Source organism: Phoxinus phoxinus (genome assembly GCF_949152265.1).
Source record: "Phoxinus phoxinus genome assembly, chromosome: 8".
Classification (NCBI taxonomy): domain Eukaryota; kingdom Metazoa; phylum Chordata; class Actinopteri; order Cypriniformes; family Leuciscidae; genus Phoxinus; species Phoxinus phoxinus.
This window is the reverse complement of record NC_136883.1, coordinates 31,524,225-31,543,640: the sequence shown is the minus strand read 5'-3', so window position 1 is coordinate 31,543,640 and position 19,416 is coordinate 31,524,225. Positions and strand designations below refer to the sequence as shown.

Sequence of the window (19,416 nt, the reverse complement as noted above, 5' to 3'; positions counted from 1 at the left end):
TATATCCTAAATCAATACTTGCTTACACACTTGGTTCTGTATCTCCCTATGGGCCCATTCTCCTGACCAGATGTGAGTCTGCTTCTGCTTCTGCTTCATGATGATTAAAGGTACGTGTTTGTTTTAATAATTATTAATTATGAAATAATTATGGTCACCAAAGTGTCACCAAAAATGATAACCAAAATAAGGGGTTGCCTATACTGTTTGTGTGTGTTTGTGAGTGTGTGTTTATGTGTGTTTGTGCTCTTACAAAGCTGTGATTCATTTTTCACTGCTGCCATATTTTAATTCCCTGCTGAGATAAGAATGGTCCCTGAAAGAGTCCCTGTGGAAATCACAGAAGGCAGTGGTGGGCTTGCAATTGCTTTGCACTCAGGAAAAGAGTAATGAATAATCTATTGGCACTACAGGAGGGGCGGGTTAAAACGGATATTGGTTAGGAGGGAGAACATGGAGACGATCACCACACACTGAAGTTTGATTCCTACATATTTCACATATGGTATAGTCTCACTGACATTGTTTTATAATGACCTGTTACACACATTTGATCCCACTGGTATTCACCTACTTTTAACAGTTATGTTTTTCTTCTATATTGTCACAGACGTAATTTTTATCTTCCGCAATGCTCAAAACAATACAACTTTTTACAGAAACATAAATATTTTGGTGTTTGAATGAGCGCAAACATTATTGTGACAAACATCATTTTTCCTCTGAGGAAATGTTAATTGAAAGGCCAACAGTTTCTTGTGGGCGCCTGGTGGCAGAAAATGTCAGCTCTGCAGTAGCAGTCTATGGAAACCACAAAATAAAAGAATAAAAAAAGGTCATTTCGAGTTTATATCTCACAATTCTGAGGAGAAAAATATTTTCCTCAGAATGAGTTTACTTTAAACCCTGATATTCTGACTTGTTTCCCCCCTTTAGAATTGTAATAAAAGAAAAAAGTCTAAACCATTTAAACCATTTAAACAGGGCATATTGTGACAGGCATAAGTTCCAACAATGGAACCTGCCGTGTTACAGTTTTTAGTAAACAATTATATATATATATATATATATATATATATATATATATATATATATATATATATATATATATATATAAAATCAAACAGCAGTAAAAAGATGTGAGATGTTAAAGGTATGGGTATAGGGAATTCGTTTTATGAACACTTTTATACTGGTTGAAACTCTCTTCACATCCTGATAGCAATCAATAATAGAAGTGGTCTAAATATTAAAACATGTACATATATTTTCTGTGGAAGTCTCAGGACCAAAAAAACAATCATTGCATTCGGTCCGATGTCCTACCTGCCTGTCAACATGTATTTCCATACAACAAACAGCGGTCATCTTTCACATTTCCTCCTGAATCAAAACAATGAGCTTATGTTGCATTCACGCCATGTCGTAACCGTAATTACAAGATGGCAACCCGTGACGTTCTTCTCTGAGCTGCTCGGATTTATGCGTTTGTCAACACTATCAACGCCGAACTGAAACTGCAGCGGTCAGGTGGTACAAATCCAAGCTCTGTAAGTTGAACAAATTACAAGCAACAGCACAAACAAATACAATCAGGGCAGGACTGAGGGGGCTTGGGGCCCCTGGACTTGAGTTTATGTTGGGGCCCTACCTGTGCTACAAATGACCTCAACTTACATCATTATGAGCACAAAATACACAAAAACTAAAATATGTTTTGAATTTCCTAGAGCAATTAATATGCAACATGTCTGGCCTAGTCAAAGTTTAGATGTGATATTAAATATTATAATACAATAAAATACAGGGTTTGCTCTCTCAGTTGAGAGAAGATAAAAACCCTGAAATAACAGTTTTTTGATGAACAGTATTTTTACATGTATTGTCATGTGTCCTCTTATGTCAGATTCTTACATTTAATCAATAAATTCAATCAGAATAAAAATTAACTGTATAGCTATTGCCAATCAAATCAAATCAGTAGGCCATCAACATAATCCTTTTTTGTATTTACACATAATGCAGCTCAGATGCGGCATGAATGGATTTACACTGCAATTATAATTACATAATCAGTGTTTGGTGTAATGCATTACTAACTATTTCATTAATACTGTTAAAGGGATTACTTTTAATTTTTTTACATTTCATTTAATTACAGCTACTTCCGATGTAATTCCATTAAATACTGTATATAACAATTCCATATTAAAAAAATATACTTGTTAAAATATTAAAGGGGTCATGACATGGTTTATTTTATTTTATTATTATGTTCCCTTAGGTGCAATTATAGTATTACTATAGTGTTTTTTACAAAAAACTTTTAAAATGTAGTGATTTATGACCTTTTCCCACCCTGTTTCTCATCCTCTGACTCAAACAGTCTGTTTTGGGGGTGTTTCCCCTTTAAGAGTTCAGTGTTAACGCCCACTGTTATGATTGGCTAACGTCAGTGCCTATGCATCAATTATTAACGCCCCCAGCCAGAACATTTGCGGATTCAGCGTATTTAAAAAGTAGTTTAAAGTTTTAAACACATTACTTACAGTTTGCGTCGTCGTTGTTGAGCCCAGAATAGTCGGCACGGACTTATCTTTGAGCAACAGTTTTCTGGCAAAGCCAGCATCATTTTGGGATTTGTTCTCAAAACAGTCTTCCTTCAAATGTATAGAACAAACGCTTGAACTAACACTGCCGTGACTGAGACGTCCGCAAAAAATAAAGTGCATCCATTTTTCCCTGACGACTGGATCTTTCACAGCGTATTCAAAGATGTTGTTTGTCCACAGCCAGGAACAGCACATCTGCAGCATCGTAATTTCCCTGTACACAGAGTAGACCCACTCGCTGGCCGTCGACTGAACACTTGTGGAGCGCGCGGGCGCGACAAAGATACGAAAAGAGCGTTTGTCTTGCGCTTAAAGCGTAGTTGTCTTGTGCCGGAGGCGGTCGTATGCAAACGCTGGTACGTCACTTCGCACCGTGACGTCACTTCTTACCATGGATCCAGAACGAGCTGTATTTAGAGCTTGATTAAATAAATGATTCGTTTATAATGGGGAGGACGTCTTAAGCTATGAAACTTGCAGGACGTTTTAATGGTACAAAGATCTCTTATATACCAAAAGATCAAGGCAAATTTTGTTTCTCATGTCATGACCCCTTTAAATGTTAAAATGTAATGTATCCTCCCTTTAAATACTTTGGTCAGTTCAAGAGCAATTTATGCAATTTTATATTATTTAGTTGAACAATTAAAAAAGCAGTTCAATGTCTATTCTTTGCATTGTTCATCTGGTCGAGGTTGATATGGGATTTAGAAAATAATTAGTAATAACTAATGGAACCATTTTAGAGAGAGCATAATTAATCTAATTACACTCTTGTAGATGTAATTAGCAGCTAGTAATTAATAACTTTTTTTCTAGAGAAACTCTGAACATCCTTTGCAAACACTTTGCATAAATTATGTTAGGAGATTAATGTTTTAAATATAACAGTTTTAATGTAGAAATATTAAGGTATTGATTTTTTTTTTTTAAATAGGCTACTTTTTAAATATGAAACTAAAACCAGGGAACTCAATTTAATCCTACTATCTCAGTTTAATATTCAGGGAGGGGAGGAGTGTTTGGGAAACAGTCAGTATTTCATTTTGTGCCACTAGTGTGAATGTGTGTGTTTGCTGTGTGTGGAGCTGATCAGATATCAGAGTTCTCACTCAGTTTTGAGATCAGTGGAGATTCAGTTCTGGCAGCTCTAAACTGCAGCTCTGACTTTGGTCTGCTGTTGGTGTGTTAGGAGTGAATAGATCGAAAGACTTTCGAGGCTTTCTGCAGATATCGACGACAAATTTTGAATTCACTTGCAGCATTCGTGTCCATAATGGCGCTTTCTAGCATTGTTTTTATGAGCGTTTTGCTCGCTTCTTGTGCAGAAAGGAGACGCCTCAGTGTGCAGTAGAGAAACTTCCAGAGGAGTGTGAAGCCTTCGACTTCATGGCAATGACAGGAAGTGTAGGAAGAGATGCTGTGAGGTACTTGAGAAGTGCCAGCTTGAGGAGGAAAGAGAGGTGAAGTTCAATAAGGGAGGCAGTCATAAAGATTACGCTGAAATAGACATAGTAAGACTCAGCCTTGAAAAGATAAAGAAGAGAGGACATCTACACCAGATAAAAAGAGAGATGCACAGTCTGGAAAGGTTGATGGAGGGAGGAAGTGAGCTTAGGGAAGCTGGAGAAAAGAAACGGAAGGAGAGAAAAAGGAAGGAACGGAAGATCACAGAGCCAACGGCACTTCTTGTGGAGGTCAAACCTCTGCATACTACAGTCAGATCTTCCTTAAAGCCAATAGAGGGAGAACTAACGCCTCCAAGTGTTTCTGGACTCCTCAGTTGCTCGCTTCAAACCCCTGCCGCCAGTGACAGAACCACTCGCTCCAGCACCTGAGGATGTGTTATCCCTGCCATGTTCTCCTCTTCAACTGGATCCTCACAAACTGTTGGCGGTCCCGCCATGTTTCAAGCTTCAAGCTCTTGCTTGTGTGATAACTCATATATCATAGACTTCTGTTATAAAAAACAGGAAATCATTGTCTGTAAAGAAATGAGGAGGGCCAGCTCTGAAGGGAGGGTGGGATCATGTTTTCAAAGCTAGCTTGCTATTGCTAGCCACTCTGAAATTGCCTACCTTTAAAGTAACATATCAAACCATTGTTTTATCCAACCAATACTGAAAAGATTATATTTTATAAATCTATAACATTTAAAACACATGAAAATTTGCTCTAGTAAAAATGAAAATAAATATAGTAATGTTATTTATATTAAAAGCTTAGTTCAGAAGATTCAACAACAAAATCCTAATAAAGAAAACCTTAAAGTTACTAAGATAAAGCCCTTGTCATTTCCCCAATGTGACAACTAGCCCCGCCCCCGCTCTCCCCATTTATCCACAGAAATAAGAGGTTATGCTGGAAATAATTGTATTCTAACAATAGAGCAATAAGAATGTTGGATGTTAGCTTTTTGAATTATAGTCAGATTCCTCGTGTTTAATGGCCCACCCTTTGAGGCATCCATTCACCTTTAATAAGTCCGGAAATTATGTGTTTGGTATGAAAAGAATGTCTCAGGTAAAATTCACTGACTCAGATTTGTGGAATTAAATTTTTGAGAGTGTATAATGAAGACAGACATTTCAATTAATAAATAAAACTCCTTTTTATTAATTATAAGTCGTCAGATTCATTTCATGTTTAGATTTCTTTCATAAAGCCTGCAAGGATCCTGTCATGTTCACATTTATCAGTCGAGATCTTGACATAATATTTTCAATGAAACACAATCTGTTGGAATAAACCACAGTTTCACTCTTCATGCTCGTCAGCTGCCCACCGTGTGCAACTCTATACAGAATGTTCTCTAAACTCAGGGCCGGGTCACGGATTTCAGTGCCAAACTCTGAAATTAGATTTTACTTTGCTCCCATCAAACAGTTATTGAATTACTTTGACGACTTCACTGTATCCCATTAGTGCCTGAAAGCAAACCGAGGCCAGAGAGGTTTTCTTTCCCAAAGAGTCTTTCCTTCTGAAAGCTCCTCCGTATCTCAGTTTGACTCTCTTGTCTGGGGAGCCACCCAGGCCACCTTAGAAGTTAAGAAATATGAGTGTGAACCAAGAATAGCATATCCGCAAGAAAATGTGTCTAGAATTTTATGTCTTTCTTACAACAGATTACGTTGCCAAATCACTGCGTGGTTCTTCTGTGTAAAGTTTAAGGTTTCAAACAGGAAAGCTAAATCCTGCGGTCTGGTCAAGATGTTCTTTCACAATCGTCCAAATATTTGGACATCCGATCTAATCTCCATGCGTAATGAGCTAAGGGAATTAAATAATCGAGGATGTCTGCTATCAACAAACCAAAGGATGTTAAATGATCTCAAACTGGACTTTGCACTCAGATGACTGCCAAATTTAGTGCCCATTTGGCCTGTTCCGGCGCTCCAGCCCTGACAGCCCCACGGGGTAAGACTGATTATCATGAGAATAATTGAGAGAGAGGAAGAGTCAGTGCTGCTTTTAATAGAGCTGTTTCTATCTTCATACTGATAAATAATGCACAGCAGTCAGCATATTTGGATTTAACGGATGATATTGACCTTTTTGGGCAGATAGTGAGTGGGGTGTGAGACGAGGAGAGAGAGAGAGAGAGAGAGAGAAACTGAGAGAACGACTGAAAGAATGAGAATGAATTAAGAGTGAGGGAGAGGGACGGAGAGAGACAGCCTTGAAGGCCAAGCAATCAATCATGCTGATATTGTTGATTTGCTTTGCATATTGTTATGAAAATCACAAACAAACATAGATTATAGAGTGACAAAGTCAATTTAACACTAACGAAATCAGTCATCGTTTACTTGGAAGCAGAGCAACAAAGCTTTAAAGGACTGGTGCACTTAAAAATGAAAATGCTGTCAATGTTACTCACCTCACCATGAAGTTGTTTCAAACCTGTATGAATTTCTTTCTTCTGCTGAACACAAAGGAAGATATTTTGAAGAATGTCTGTAACCAGACAATTGATGGACCCCATTGACTTCCAAAGTATTTTTTACTAAGTCAATGGGGTCCATGAACTGTGCATGACTCAGCAGCCATATCACTCTGTAGCCCAAGACCGGTTGCCCACTGAAGCTAAGCAGGGCTGAGTCTGGTTAGTACCTGGATGGGAGACTCCTGGGAAATCCAGGTTGCTGCTGGTAGAGGTGTTAGTGAGGCCAGCAGGGGGCGCTCACCCTGTGGTCTGTGTGGGTCCTAACGCCCCAGTATAGTGACTGATGGGGAAATTATACTGTCAAAGAGCACCGTCCTTCGGATGAGACGTTAAACCGAGGTCCTGACTCTCCGTGGTCATTAAAAATTCCAGGATGTCCTTCGAAAAAGAGTAGGGGCGTAACCCCGGCATCCTGGCCAAAATATGCCCAGTGGCCTCTGTCCATCATGGCCTCCTAATCATCCCCATACACTGATTGGCTTCATCACGGTCTCCTCTCCACCAGTAAGCTGGTGTGTGGTGGGCGTTCTGGCGCAATATGGCTGCCGTCGCATCCAGGTGCATACACCCCTAATATATAGAAGTATGTGAAAAGAGTACTATGTCCGAATTCATAAATTTATTAAACAGTAGGCGAAAAGTACCTGGAAGACCTTCTGGGAGGCACTTGAATAAGTAATTACTTTTTGATCTTTAAAAAAAGTACATTCTATACAGTATGAATGTATGTATTCTGGACATAGGTCTACTACATTCGTCATGTTGCCGTCAGCTGCCATTCACAATCCTCTCCCGTGGCCTCATGGGATAGTAAAGTGTCCATTGGATTCGCACTTCAGAATCTCACTATAGGTCATCTGAGTACTTTTGCCTACTGTTTTATGAATACTACGAATTCAGACACGCTATCCACATACTTTTTTTCATCTAATATATAGTAGGGAAGTATGCGATTTTGGATGCAGCCCTTGTCTTTATGATTGAATCACTGAATCATTCATTCAACCATTCCGTTCAAAAACACTGCAGTGTGTTGCTTAGAAATGCACAATGATTGATTCTTCTTTTCTGCTATTCTGCTCAGAACTATTTTCGAGTGTCACTCATTACTCTCTTCTCTTATTGAACTATTCTGGCTATAAATGAGTCTATCGCAATCGTGTTGGTTTTCTAAGAGCTGCCAAATCACAGCCGTGCTTTCAGACATATAGCACTTTTGATTGTGTGATATTGCATTAAAAAAAGGTGTATTTATTTATAATGGATGACAGGAGGTTCTCCTATTATGTTCCATGATATTTTGTCTGTTTTGATTTGACATAAAACAGAAGTTGCGATAGTCTATTCTTTCGTATTGTGATACCCGAATACTCTCAAACAAGAAAAAATGTAGGGCGGGACTTGATTTTGTCTATCAGGAATTGATTGACAGGTTGTTTTGCCTTTGAGCCAGTAAACAGTCATCGGAGAAGAGAAGTTGCTGAAAAAGAGGGAGGGGAAGCTTATTTGATTCAAGATTACAATGGAAAATTATTAATAAAAAAAGGATCTGTACCGATAAATCGTTTATAATAAATACTGCAATATTCCATTAAAAAAAGAAGTAAGCCTACATTTTGATTTCATGATGACTTTCAAATCAATGAAAACTTTGATAAACAACAATTTTAGCTCAAGTAATACAAGCAATGCAGTCACATTGCAGGCATAATGATCTGCAAACTTATCTATCCTTCGTTTCTCGTTCTTGATTACTACAGTAGCCTATAGTTTTTCTCTCTTGTCCAAGCTACCATCACACTGTATGTCAACACGTTCTCACTATGCTTGTCTGATAGTTGGTGCCCTTTTGTGTTAATGGATGGATCTGATCCAGCCTTTTACTGCAGGGACACAAATCCACTGGCATTTCCTCTGAGCATTAGAAGTTACACCGCATTATATCATCATCTTGCCCTATTGGAGTAATTGTGAAGCGATTGCATTTTTAGAGTGGTGATATCACAAAAGTCAAGAAATAAGAGTTCAGCTGCTTTACCCATTGTCATCATGGGTCATATCACAGGTAGGCCTATCTATGATAGAAATTAAATGATTAGTCTTAGAAATACATTCAGGTGTTTTTGTATTAATGAAGTATGTAAATGCATTCTCTCAGTTTAGCACTACCAACAACAGCACATAAAACCTGAACCAGTGAAATACAGCAACAAAATGCTATTTGGAGTTGATATTATTTAAGGAGCAGCGCCATCTATTGGTGGATGAATCGAATATTTTGCGAGGTGTTGTGTGTCAAAACCAGACTGTCAAAACCTTCTCAGCATGAGAAGAGAATGGACATTCAACTATAATCTAACATGAAATATATATATTTTTTTAAAGAACATAAAATAAAACAGCTCATATAATAAACAAGTTGACCTCCTAATGTTGATGTTTCAGGCCCTATTAGTATTCTACATTAAATTAATTATCTTCAATGCAAATATAGGCGTTTGGATAAAAAAAAACTATGGAGAAATATTTATCAACGCATTACATATGTTGGCAGGCTGGTGTAAATTCATTTACCAAAGCAAACAAAAAGCTGAGTGTTAAAAGTGTAGATCGTCGTCGCAGTCAAATTGAAGCAAGCTACGATACATGTAAAATGGTCGGACTCGGAGAAACAGATTTGTACAATATAAAAGTCCCTTCATCCGAATAGTCCTGAAAGCGAAAAGTAGTTTGTAAAGTGAAATGTTAAATAATTCTGGCTTTTTGTATTTTTTAAATTCGACAATGATTTTTTTAAAATGACACCTTAATTGATAAATGGCGCAAACTTATACTTAATTTAAATCGTACACCTTTAAAATAGTACAAGAGATAGTTTGTATGAATAATGAAATTCGCAAAACATATGGTTTTTTAACAATGTGTAGATTAAAAAAAAGTAATTATGCAAACTCGGATAGGCTACATAAAGAACAAGCTATGAAATTAATAAACAATAATTAAAAATAAAATAGGTGTGACAATAAAATACATTTTGCATTTCAAAAGATAAAAAAAAAATTCAAGAAAAAAAAAACTACAATATTACAAACGTCTTACATTGATGAGACATATTTCACAACTTTTTGTGAATTATTTCACATACTAAATGATACATTTTAATCCAGAAATTCATATAATCAGTCATAGCGGTTTGTACAGAATGCGTTTGTAATGCATTGACGTTTATCCTAAAAACACTCGATTGACATTATTCGTAGTTTGTTTCTCGGCCAAATTTATGATTCTGGCTGGCTTCACGTTAAGTTACTTGTTGCAGGGGTCGAAGCAAGCGGAGGTCTTTCCTTTCCCAAAAGAAAAGGAGAAAAAAAACGGAGAGGGGGGGAGAAAGAAAGAAAGGTCTACACAGGAAAAAAGGTGGTCCCACTCCGAAAACACCGTTTCCAACAGGCGGTCTCAATTCCATACTTTTCTTCTCATATCGCATCGCGATAAAAGTTATACAAACACGTTAACAACCCTTATGTTTTGACTCAACATGTTCATGTTAGCAAAAACTAATGGGATGCTATCATTCTAGCAGGATTAAAGTTTTAGAAATACGGAAAAATGGAGAGAAGAGCTGAAACTGGGGTGAAGAGGCTGGCGCTGGGAATCTCGCCTTACTCCCACCATCGTCTGTAAGAAAATCCCTCTTAAGGTAATTTTCACATCTATTTGGACTTTTAAAGTTTCCAGTTTAGGTCTTAAGTTGATACCGTTGTCGTTAAAACTACAACATTATGGATACTTTAGCGATTAAGCTCGATTTTAGATCCAGGCCTTGAGAAAACAATTGATTTTGTGCTGGACGGGGAGTTTTTTTTCTGATTTCGGGGGGTAAGTTAACATATCCGGTGTATCCTTCACTTTTAATTCTATTAATGTTTTATTAACGACTTTGTAACATAACTGGCTCCGTTAAGGCATGTTGCAGGTAACGAAAAGTTGAAGAAAAGTGTTTCAAGTTTGTTTTGAGCGATGAAAAAGTGAACAAGTGTCTGAGTTTGAGTCTTTGTGGGGGGCCAGTGGAATTTTTGTGGTAAAATTCAGTTGTAAGATCTAATTTATAGATCCGGTTTATAGTTTACTTATAGTTTAACAACATAAAGTGCTTAATTGATATGCTATGACACAACTGATATGAATAGCGGTGTAGTTATTCATTTTTATTACTCTTCTTTTCATAGAGACAATTTACACAACGCCGTTGTGTAAAGAGCATATCACAACATCTTCTAATATCAGTTTCTGACTTTTAGTTATAACGCAGTTAAACTCGATATAACTATTACATATACGGTTGTGTGTGTCATAAAATGTCATATTGTTTTATTTTCCAATATCAGCATGAACTGTTACTAATAACACTTGATATCAAACATGTTGGCCTAACTACCCACACTTCATGTTAAATATACTTATACATACTTAATATACATTATCACATATACTAGTCTTAATAAATTAAGTATTTATTTTATTATATTTCAGATTAACATCTGATTGAATTAACTTTTCACATCGACTGGAATTCACACAATCCTGGCGTGTTGACTGAAGAGGTAACTGAGTGTGGGACTGGACGTGTTGCCTAGGAGATGAGGATGTGCTGCTGGCACCAGGAAGGAAGGATTTTGATGTGATGGGGTGCAGGACGAGCAAAGTCCTCCCAGAGCCACCCGCTGACGTCCAACTTGACCTAGTCAAAAAGGTAGAGCCGCATCAGACCGATGTCTATAAAAACTTCATCAGATGTGAAGGTGGCGGGGAGAAAACAGGCTCGCCATCCCCTCAGGGTCAAAGCCAGGCTGCTGCGAAGGTGAGCCAGTCCCCTCCACCGGCTAACAGCCAGACAGAGCCCGCTGACCCACACCGGAAAAAAGTAGCCAAATACAGGGCCAAATTTGACCCTCGAGTGACTGCTAAGTATGATATCAAAGCTTTGATAGGTCGGGGCAGTTTCAGTCGGGTAGTACGAGTGGAACACAGGAGCACACGGCAGCCATACGCCATCAAGATGATCGAGACCCGCTACCGTGAGGGCCGAGAAGTGTGTGAATCTGAACTTTGCGTCCTGCGACGGGTGCGCCACACTAACATCATCCAACTGATGGAGGTGTTCGAGACAGCTGAGCGGGTCTACATGGTGATGGAGTTGGCCACCGGCGGAGAACTGTTCGACCGCATTATCGCCCGTGGGTCTTTCACAGAAAGGGATGCCACGCGGGTGCTGCAGATGGTCCTCGATGGCGTCAAGTACCTCCACACATTGGGCATCACGCACAGGGACCTGAAACCTGAAAACTTGCTTTACTACCATCCTGGAGCTGATTCCAAGATTATGATCACAGACTTTGGCCTGGCCAGCACGCGGAAGAAAGGCGACGAATGCCTGATGAAGACGACCTGTGGAACGCCTGAGTACATCGCTCCTGAGATACTCGTTCGTAAGCCGTACACCAATGCAGTGGACATGTGGGCGCTGGGAGTCATCTCCTACATACTGCTCAGTGGCACCATGCCTTTTGAGGATGACAATCGCATGCGCCTGTACCGACAGATCCTCAAAGGGAAATACAGTTTCTCCGGCGAGGTAAGGACTATGCGACCACTTTAAAATAATTATTCATTGATATTCATGTACTGTAGTGTACATAACATATACACTGCATGTGTACAAATTATATTCTTGCAGAGTCTTTAATAATGTTTGTGTGATCTCAAGTCAACACTTACCGAGCATTAAATAGATAATTGTGGGCTTACACATTTGAGATCAACCTCATTAAATGGTAAAATATGTATTATTTCAACAATGTGCTTGTGTCACACACGTTACACCTGAAGGGAGTGGATTCTGGATCCACTGCTGCGTCAATGTATATCTAATGATGAGTGATTATAATCAAGGTATTAATCAATATATTTTAAATTCCACAACAAACCACTAAAAGCCTTCACGTCTTATATAGATAGAGCTTAAAAAAAGCTTTTTACCAAGGCATGAAATGGAAGTTGTGATAGTAGTTTCTTCCCTATTATGACGTATGTCCGTGTTAAACGGCTTCTCAAAAAAGAAAAAATGTAGGGCGGAATTGATTGGATCTTTGTTGTTTGCGATTGTTGTGATCTCATGTGAGTGACAGGTTGTCCCGCCCTCGTGCCAGTAAACACATCATCAGAGAAGAGAAGAGATGTTGCTGGAAGAGGGACGGGAAGTCATTTTTACTAAAGATTACGAGGGCACGTGATTTAAAAAAAAATAATGATGTGTAATAATAATAAATGCTGCAATATTCCATAAAAAGGGTAAATTTTGAATTCATGGTGACTTTAAAGTTTCTAATAAAGTTTTAGCCAAACTTGACGTGTCATACCCCAAAGGGATAATCAACAGAGATAAAATCTTCTTAAATGCTGTACCCTAATAGTGCCTGTTTTTGCACTAGCTGTAGTTACGTATATTTCTGAGCTGCAGGAGTGTGCTATATGAGATTTATATGAGAAGTCACTTCAGTGTGGATTATGTATGTGCAAAACAAGAGTTGCTGGGAGATTGGAAATGCAGATGTTTTTGATTAGTTATAGAAGTGCTATAAAGCATATGCTAATGTTACTTGGTTTTATTAAACCCAGAAGTATTTGTGTGCCATGTTTTTGGGCTCGCTTGCAATGTTCTATACTTAATGATTTATTTGTTTTTGGCTGACTGCTTTTGCAAACAAACAAGCTCTTATTGAAGTATATATTCTTTATATGTACATGTTAATGAGTGGTGGTATTCACCTTTACATTTCCTTAAAGTGCTCTGAAGTGTTATGATTTGATGTTAAACTCTTACCTACCCCAAATTTAATGCTGATGTGTGTAATTGTTTTGTTATGTAAAAAATTCTTTCTCTTATGCCCACTTGCTTATATTTGTGCAGAGACAAGTATAAGTAAGCCATTTGTAGGTTGATTTCCCGGAAAAGCGTAAGCACTGTGGTCTGTGGCGCTTTCAGCATTGCACTGTTTGTTTGAGCGGCCTGACATAGCAACATTAACTCAACAAATGGTTTGATTTTGGGGCGGTACTACCTGTTTGTCTCTTGAGCGTTAAGGAAACATATTTTTTGCACTTTTATTCAGTGCCAACATTAGAATTTAATTATTCGTTTTTCATAACCTCACAAACCCCCTGCAGTTTTTCCGTAGAATATACCGTTTTCATCTCCTGAATATATAAAACATAAATCATTCAGAATTAAAATGTTTAAATTCTTTAAACACTTAAATAGAACTGTATTATTTTAAACCCATTTAAATAAATAATTTAGGAATTTATGCATTTGGTAAATGCTTTTATCTAAAACGGCATAGCATTTAAGGTACCGGTACACATTTTATCACGAGGTACATCAGTCCTCGCTTTCCCTGGGAATCGAACCCATGACCTTGACATTGCTAGCGCTATGCTCTACTTTTTGAGCTACAAAACAGATGTGGCAGAATCTCAGTTACAGTACATCTGTACAGTGTACAGTTTAATAATGTTTGAGCAACACTTCAGTGTGTGTCTTACCTCATTCAGTGACCACAGGAAAAAAACGGTCTTGTACATTAATATTTTCATTATCATGTGGCTTAAAAACACAATTTTCTTTGACATTTCTTGAAGACTGGCCTATTGTAAGAATGCAATATGTTGGATTATTTTTTTTTTTTTTTACAGTGAGAAAGTAAAGAACAATGACGTGTTGCTATATGGCAAAACTGTATCATAGATGGGAAGGGTTTGTGAAACCATTTGGTGCCACTAGTGGCATATAAAGCAAACAACAGCTTTTATTTTGACTTTTAATTGTACTGCAAACTATATAAAAATTCTAAATGCGAGGAATACATTTAAAGGATTACATTTACATTTGCAGGTGCTTTTATCCGAAGCATCTTGCTTTGCATTCAAGGTATATTTTTTAATTAGCCTAGTTCATAAATTGCCTGGGAACTGAAGACATGACTTTGGTATTGCATGGCATATATTAGAGCTGAACGATTTTGGAAAAATTAAGAATCACAATTTTTTTTGGTTTAAATAAAATAGAGATGATGATTCACCCACAATTCTGAATAGACAACTAAACATGTAATTTACAAGAGGTTCTGCCGAAATGCAAATTTTTAAGAAATATTTAATTTATTTGAATTGATTATAAAAAAAAAGGTTTAGATGAATGACTCAATGACTCACTCATAAAGACTTCACTTGTTTCATTACTGGATTAATCAGCGTTTTTAAACAAATCTCTTGAATAATTGATCCAATGACAAATACTTTCTATACTTTCAGAACTTACATTCTATGGTTAGGCTAATACTAATAAACAGCCGTACCGTTGTCATTTAGGAATAAGATCACGTGGGTGTTTTAATCCAGATCGCAGTCTTTCAACGATTAATCGTGTAGCTCTATCATATTTAGTGTCCGTAGTCTGGTGAGAAAAGGCTTTTTGACGTGTGATCAATGCCTATTCGCCTTGAGGCCATCTATATGCTAATATTTTCTGATAACTTGACAAAATTAGCCATTAGCAGATACACATTTAAAATTTTCAGTCTTTCTTTGTGGTAAAACGGTCGAAAAATACTGATGACTCATTCTGCACAAACTTTTAGAATAAGAATGACAATGCCCCACTGAAAATGTCTGTCTCCTGCTATATAGCTACTTGAGGCTTTTATACCGTCCGTTCAGATCTGCATTCCTAAATAGAAATATTCCCCACAAAGCCACCAGAACACAACAGGCTATGATAGTCCTGCCTCTTTCTGTCTTTTGGCTCTAGTGTGCTCTGTTTCTATTCTTCACAAAGTGCTTTTCAAACTTTAAACTTTTGCCAACCATTTTGTCTTTGTCTGTTGACCTTGGATTTCTGAGTATGCCTCTATTTATCGTAAGAGTATTTGTATGCAGGTTTTGGTGTGTTTTAATGTGCTTGTATTTTGGGGAGAGTGTGTGTGTGTTTGTGTTAGCTGGACAATACCCAGCGCAGTCCTGTCATCGTGTGTTATCCCGCAGTAACCCCCTGCATGAGCGTGTGATGTAAGGCCACAGAGTTTCTGGCAGAGTGTGTGCGTCAGGGCCTCTCTGCTGCTGTGAGTCACAGACAAGACCAATGTGGACTTTACAGGGAAAAGCCCTGGAGAAGTCATGCTAACCAACAAAAACTCAGCCATGTTTTGTTTTCTCTCTTGCTTATAGAGCTGCTAGTGTTTGGCCAGTTGTCATAACATATCAGGACATGCACAACTAGTCTAAAGATGTTCTTGGAAGAGTGAAAAATTAACTTAAAGTAACTAGTTTGTATATTTTGCATTGCTGAAACCTTCTTGTATTGATTTAGCCAGTCCTGGCAGAGGTGATGCGGTCCTTGCTTTCTCTTTCAACGAACTTGAATTATGCTCTCCAATATCAGATATTGTTATAGTTGACTGGACCTTGTTTGTTTCTTGTTTAAATTATATTATATTATCATTCAAAAAGCAAAAAGTTGGTAGGTACAGCAAGATTTTTAATTTCTGAAAGAAATTAATACTTTTATTCAGCAAGGACACATTAAATTGATCAAAAGTGACAGTAAAGACATTCATACTGTTATTGTAATGTTAGGATTTGTACTTTGATTAGAGTAAAAATCCTGAAAAAAATACATCACGGTTTACAAAAAAATATGAATCAGCAGAACTGTCACCAACATTGATAAGAAATGTGGCCATCACAGGAATAAATTACATTTGATAAAATAGGAAACTGTTATTTGTAATATTTTACCCTTTATAACAGTTATTACAGTTTTTATTAATGTTTTTGCTGTATTTTTGGTCAAATGCAGCCTTGGTGAGCATAAGATACTTCTTTCAAAAACATTGGAAAAAAAACCAGTAACACTTTATTTTATGGAGACGTTACATGTACCTACTATAGTAATAACAGCAAATTATGCATAATTACAAGTATTAAGTATACAAGTATAAATAAAATGTGTGATATTATCTTATATTATATCTAGCTAGGTTGTTATGTGTTTGTAAAATCTTTTGAGAATGTCTGAATAATTTTATTTACGCCATTTTCTATTTCTTTTCTGTTTTCTGACAGCCATGGCCAAGTGTTTCCAACCTTGCCAAGGACTTCATTGACCGTGTCCTCACAGTGGATCCAAGTGAGCGTCTCACTGCGGGCCAGGCACTTAAACACCCTTGGGTCGTCAGCATGGCAGCTTCCTCCTCCATGAAGAACCTGCAGCGGTCCATTTCCCAGAACCTCCTGAAGAGAGCGTCCTCACGCTGCCACAGCACTAAATCAGCCCAGTCCACTCGCTCCAGCCGCTCCACAAAGTCCAGCAAGGCACGGCGCGTCCGCGAGAAAGAGCTGCGAGAACTCAACCGCCGGTACCAGCAGCAATGTAACGGTTGAGAGCGACGTAAAGAAGACTATGTGACAAACAAGACCTTGCTAAAAACATTGGAGAGAGCAAAACAACATTGTGCCTCAACTTAGATGTCAACTTCCTGCTCCATCACCACAGAGCCAATTAGCAGAAAACCTCCTTCTAAACTTTTCATTCACTTTCTATTTTTCTGCTGTTTTTCTTTCTTTTATGTGAGTTTTATTTATTTATTGTTGGTGTATTGTCATGTTTATGTTGTCTTTGGAAATTATCTCATTCAGCCTTTTACCTGATTGTATCTGTTGAACAGAATTTTACATAAGTTGCTGGAAGGACTAAGAATACACCTTCCTGATTTTTGCTGTGAATTATTTGTTACGGTACCCCAGAAGATTGTTCTTCTGATAGGGGAAATGTGCTGTTTATTCATTATTGGCAACAAATCACATGACCTAGTTATAGTTTATTGTGCCTTAATATCACTTTGAACATGAGGGAAAGGTAAAAATCAGACCGTTGATAATTGCTTTGGAAGTGACCACGCAAATCACATTTATAATAATACACACTGCTGTTTAATTATGATCCTTAAAGGGATAGTTCACCCAAAAATGAAAATTCTGTCCTCATATACTTACCCTCGTGTCATTTCCAAACCCGTATTACTTCTGCGGAGCACAAAAGATGATGTTTTTAAAAGCAAATAAGAACTGCTTTTACCCATACAATGAAAGTCAATGGGGTCCAAAACCACACTGGACCTCATTGGCTTTCATTGTATGGACTGAAAACCATGGATAGATCAATAAAAATCTTTTTTTGTGTTCTGCAGAAATAAAGTTATACAGGTCCGGAATGACAAGAGAGTGAGTAAATGATTACAGGATTGATATCGCTTTAAGTTGGTCCAAAAAATATTAAAGGGATCTATATTGCCCAACATGTCTGTTGTTTATCCTGAATAAGACATAACTGACCCTTTTCCGGACGTCCAACCCTACTAATAAGGACCCTAATTGTAATAGCAATCATTAATACCTGTCGGAAAATACGCAGAGAAAAAGTGTAATCAGGATTTTCAGAGAATTGGCTTTAATTAGGTCAGTGAAGAAACTTACCGTGATTCATGACTTCTACTGTTGTAGTAATTATTCCCACTATCTGATATTGATCGCTCTCAGTGTATGGGTGGCCAGTGTCGGAAAACCCCCGAATCAGAACCGGTTACTTTGTCTGTCACCAGCTGTTGTGCCTTGAGCAAGGCACTGAACCACCGTGAAGGCCTCCTGGCAGCCTTTCCACTCTCAGAAAGCAGCAGAAATGTGCCAAAGAAACTCCTGTGTGCCTGGATTATCGAGCAATGTTTGCTGAGAGCGGACATATGAAAATAATTAGTATTAAAACTGTGATGAAATGAAGACTTTTTAAAATATGTTCTTAAATCTGTTTTTTGTTTTATATATATATATATATATATATAAAATCATATATCAAAAATGAAGGGGAAAAGTAATCTGTGTATCTGGGTTGTGTCCCGTTTCACAGCAAGTGCCTTGAATTTGTTATACAATTGATGTAACGAGTGAATAATATTTTGAAAAAATTGCAACCACATTGGTTTTGGATACTTTATTTTTGAATAACGATTTGACTACAGAATTATTCTCATTTTTGGTTTCTTCCACAGTCTCTCACTTCTAAGCTTGTGTAATTTTCTCAAACTTTAGGAAAATATATTTCCCTCATTTTGGTCACAGATATTAGCTAAATGAGTTTCATTTGAAAATAACTAGAGATTTGAATCAGTTAAAGTTTCTTGAGGGCTCATGAGTGTTAAGGCTGTCATACATTGCTTGTTCATTTTAATCTAGTAGTATCCATTAAAATATCAACATCAAAAATGACTTTGGGAAAACCACTGTTTGTATATGCCTTTATACCCCAAATATTTTTTTCTCTCTCAAGGAAAAAGCTATTTTATATGTGCACGTCAAATTGAGACTAGTAAAGAAAATGCTCTTAAAAGTGCAAAAATATTTTTCATTTAGTGTATCACCAACATTCATGTAAAGAATGTGTGTTTGTAGCTACAGTTGAAATAAAACTGCAACTGTTGTCCATTTGTTGAGTTCAGTCCAACACGGTCTCATGTTCCTTTTTGTCCATTTTTAATGAACAATTACAGAATATTGCTTTTTTTTTTAAATCATTAATATTTAGTAAAATGTTGCAATTAAATCTAAAAACAAAGGCTCTCACTTTAATCAACCATTGAAAAAATATCTTTACAATTCAAATCAAGAAAACTGCTATATTATTTTTGTGCAACATAAACTATGATTAATTTTCCTTTAGTACGGCTGAGACACAGGACATGTTAGTCA

The 19,416-nt window shown here is 37.3% G+C and overlaps 1 protein-coding gene across 2 annotated transcripts; it reads left to right on the top strand.

Moving 5' to 3' along the window:
• Nucleotides 1-9,863: 9,863 nt before the first annotated feature.
• On the top strand, nucleotides 9,864-19,166 carry pskh1 (protein serine kinase H1). 2 transcript variants are annotated; one of them, XM_079621528.1, is made up of 4 exons: nucleotides 9,864-9,975; nucleotides 10,142-10,258; nucleotides 11,092-12,193; nucleotides 16,741-19,166. In XM_079621528.1, exons 3-4 carry the CDS (start codon nucleotides 11,243-11,245, stop codon nucleotides 17,056-17,058), a joined length of 1,269 nt encoding a protein of 422 aa, XP_079477654.1. In that variant the 5' UTR covers nucleotides 9,864-9,975; nucleotides 10,142-10,258; nucleotides 11,092-11,242; the 3' UTR covers nucleotides 17,059-19,166. The 2 variants fall into 2 exon arrangements, with proteins under 2 accessions (XP_079477654.1, XP_079477653.1); XM_079621527.1 differs by having other exon boundaries at nucleotides 9,874-10,258.
• Nucleotides 19,167-19,416: the final 250 nt, after the last annotated feature.